The 2,215-nt window shown below is 55.5% G+C and overlaps 1 protein-coding gene across 1 annotated transcript in view; it reads right to left on the bottom strand.

The window, feature by feature from the left end:
• Positions 1 to 981: 981 nt before the first annotated feature.
• ETH_00017280 (uncharacterized protein) overlaps positions 982 to 2,215 on the bottom strand; it is a gene marked incomplete at both ends in the record, with an annotated part of 3,492 nt that continues 2,258 nt past the window's right edge. The window contains 2 exons of the mRNA XM_013378241.1: positions 982 to 1,557; positions 1,943 to 2,068. Of these exons, the coding sequence (XP_013233695.1) occupies positions 982 to 1,557; positions 1,943 to 2,068 (702 nt within the window). The remainder of the gene's footprint in view (positions 1,558 to 1,942; positions 2,069 to 2,215) is intronic.

Raw genomic sequence — 2,215 nt, 5'->3', positions numbered from 1 at the left:
CCCCCTGGGGGCCCCCAGGGGGCCCCAGGGGGCCCCCTTGGGGGCCCCTTGAACTGCGTGGATTTGCTGTTAAATGAATTAAATTTGAAATGGAGATACAGATTTGGTCTTCTGTTTTGATCAGCATAAATAAAATAAACAAAAATGAAAAAGACCCTCTGAGAATTCCCTCAGGGGGCCCCCAGTTGAGCCGTCTGTACACCCCAGTGGGCTTCGGGTGTACAGACAGCTCTGCTGCTTCCCCTGGGTGCATGCAGACACTCCGGGGGCTTTGAGGCTAGTGCTGCAGCAGCTGCAGCAGCAGCTGCTGAAGTAGCAACTGCTGGAGCAACTGCAACAGCAACGGCTCCAGCAACTGCTGCAGCTGCTGCAGCAACTGCTGTGGGAACTGCTGTAGCAAGTGCTGCAGCAACTACTGCAGCAATCTCTGCAGCAGCTGCTGCAGTAACTGCTGCAGCAAGCACTGCAGCAGCAGTTGCTGTAGTAACTGCCGCAGCAACTGCTGCAGCAGCTGCTTCTGCTGCTGTTTGAGTCTGCCTCCTCCTCCGCCTTCTTCTAAGCAAATTAGAAGGCAGCAGCGGAGTTGCTTTTTGCTGCTACTGCTGCAGCACCACTGCTGCTGCTACGGGGGCTAGAGCCACAGGGCCCCGCAGCCGGCAGCAGCAGCAGCAGCAGCAGCAGCAAAAACTCAAAAGAACCACGGCCAACTGCTGCATAAATTCTTTACCTAAACAAAGAATAAAACCCTTCTTTGGGGCCCCCTTACAAAACGGCCGCGGAGGAAGCAGCAAAAGCATTTGCTGCTACATTTGCTGCTACATTTGCTGCTGCATTTGCTGGTGCATTTGCTGCTGCATTTGCTGCTGCATTTGCTGGTGCATTTGCTGGTGCATTTGCTGTTGCATTTGCTGTTGCATTTGCTGCTGCATTTGCTGCTGCGTTTGCTGCTGCAGTTGCTGCATGGTCTGTGCCTCTCTGTAGCTATTTGGGCTTTTTGACTGAGCTGATGCTGCTGCCGCTGCTGCCACCTGCTGCCGCTGCTGCTGCTGCTCTACTTAGGTTTAAATCCTCAATTCTTTGCCTAACAGATTTAATTGGGCCCAGCTCGGGGGCCCCAGGGGGCCCCCCAGCAGCAGGTGGGCCCCCAGCAGCAGGGGGGCCCCCCTTGCTGCTTCCAGGAGAAAGGGGGCCCCTCTGGGTCTGAAGATCTGCTGGGGTTGCGCGAGGCAGCAGCAAACCCCCCAAGGGTGCTGCTGAGGGTTTGGCCTTGTTGCTGCTGCTGCTGCTTCTGGCCTTGCTGCTGCTGCTGCTGTTGCTGCTGCTGCTGTTGCTGCTGCTGTTGCTGCTGCTGTTGCTGCTGTTGCTGCTGCTGCTGTTGCTCTTCCGGCTAGCCACACTGGAGCTGCGCGAGGTGCTCCTCCACGCCTGCTGCTGTCCCTGCTGCTGCTGCTGCTGCTGCTGCAGCTGCTGCAGCAGCTTGCTGTCTATTCCTGTTGGCTGGTAAGACATAATTCCCTTGTCTGTTACTTTTTGAATTTCCTGACGAAGCAGCTCCACCTGAGAAGCAGCAGCAAAAGAAACAAAAGCAACTCAGCAATGGCTACCCGCTAGCTAGCTAGCTAGCTAGCTGGCTAGCTAGCTAGCTGGCTAGCTAGCTAGCTGGCTAGCTAGCTAGCTGGCTAGCTAGCTGAACAGGGAGTGACACAGCTAGCCAGCTAGCCATATAGCAAGCAGCATAGCTAGCTAGCTACTTAGCTGCACAGCCACACAACTTGGCAGTCAGGCCCGCAACCAGCAAGCTAGCTAGCTAGCCAGCTAGCCAGCCAGCTAGCTAGCCAGCTAGCTAGCTATCCAGCTAACTAGCTAGCTAGCCAGCTAGCCAGCCAGCTAGCTAGCCAGCTAGCTAGCTACCGAGAGCTGCAGGAGACAGCTGGGGACTCACTAGAGCAGCAGGAGCTGCATCGGAGGTGCAGATACACCTGAGAACAGCAGCAAACTGGCCCCAGCTTGCTGCTGCTGCTTCGCTGCTGCAGATCTCCCGCTGAAGCTGCCGCGCCTCCTTCTTGAGCTGCAGCAGCAGCACAGCAGCAGCAGCAAAACGCATGCACTTGAAGACTAAAAAAAGAACAAAATAATTAAATATTTGCATGCGGGTAGAAGAGCCTGTTGCCCTCCTCTAAATAGACTGGCTAGCTAGCTAGCTAGCTAGCTAGCT

Source organism: Eimeria tenella, genomic scaffold (assembly GCF_000499545.2).
Source record: "Eimeria tenella Houghton genomic scaffold, Eth_scaff796, whole genome shotgun sequence".
Lineage (NCBI taxonomy): Eukaryota > Apicomplexa > Conoidasida > Eucoccidiorida > Eimeriidae > Eimeria > Eimeria tenella.
Note: the sequence above shows the minus strand (reverse complement) of the source record. Positions and strands in the feature narration are given on the sequence as shown.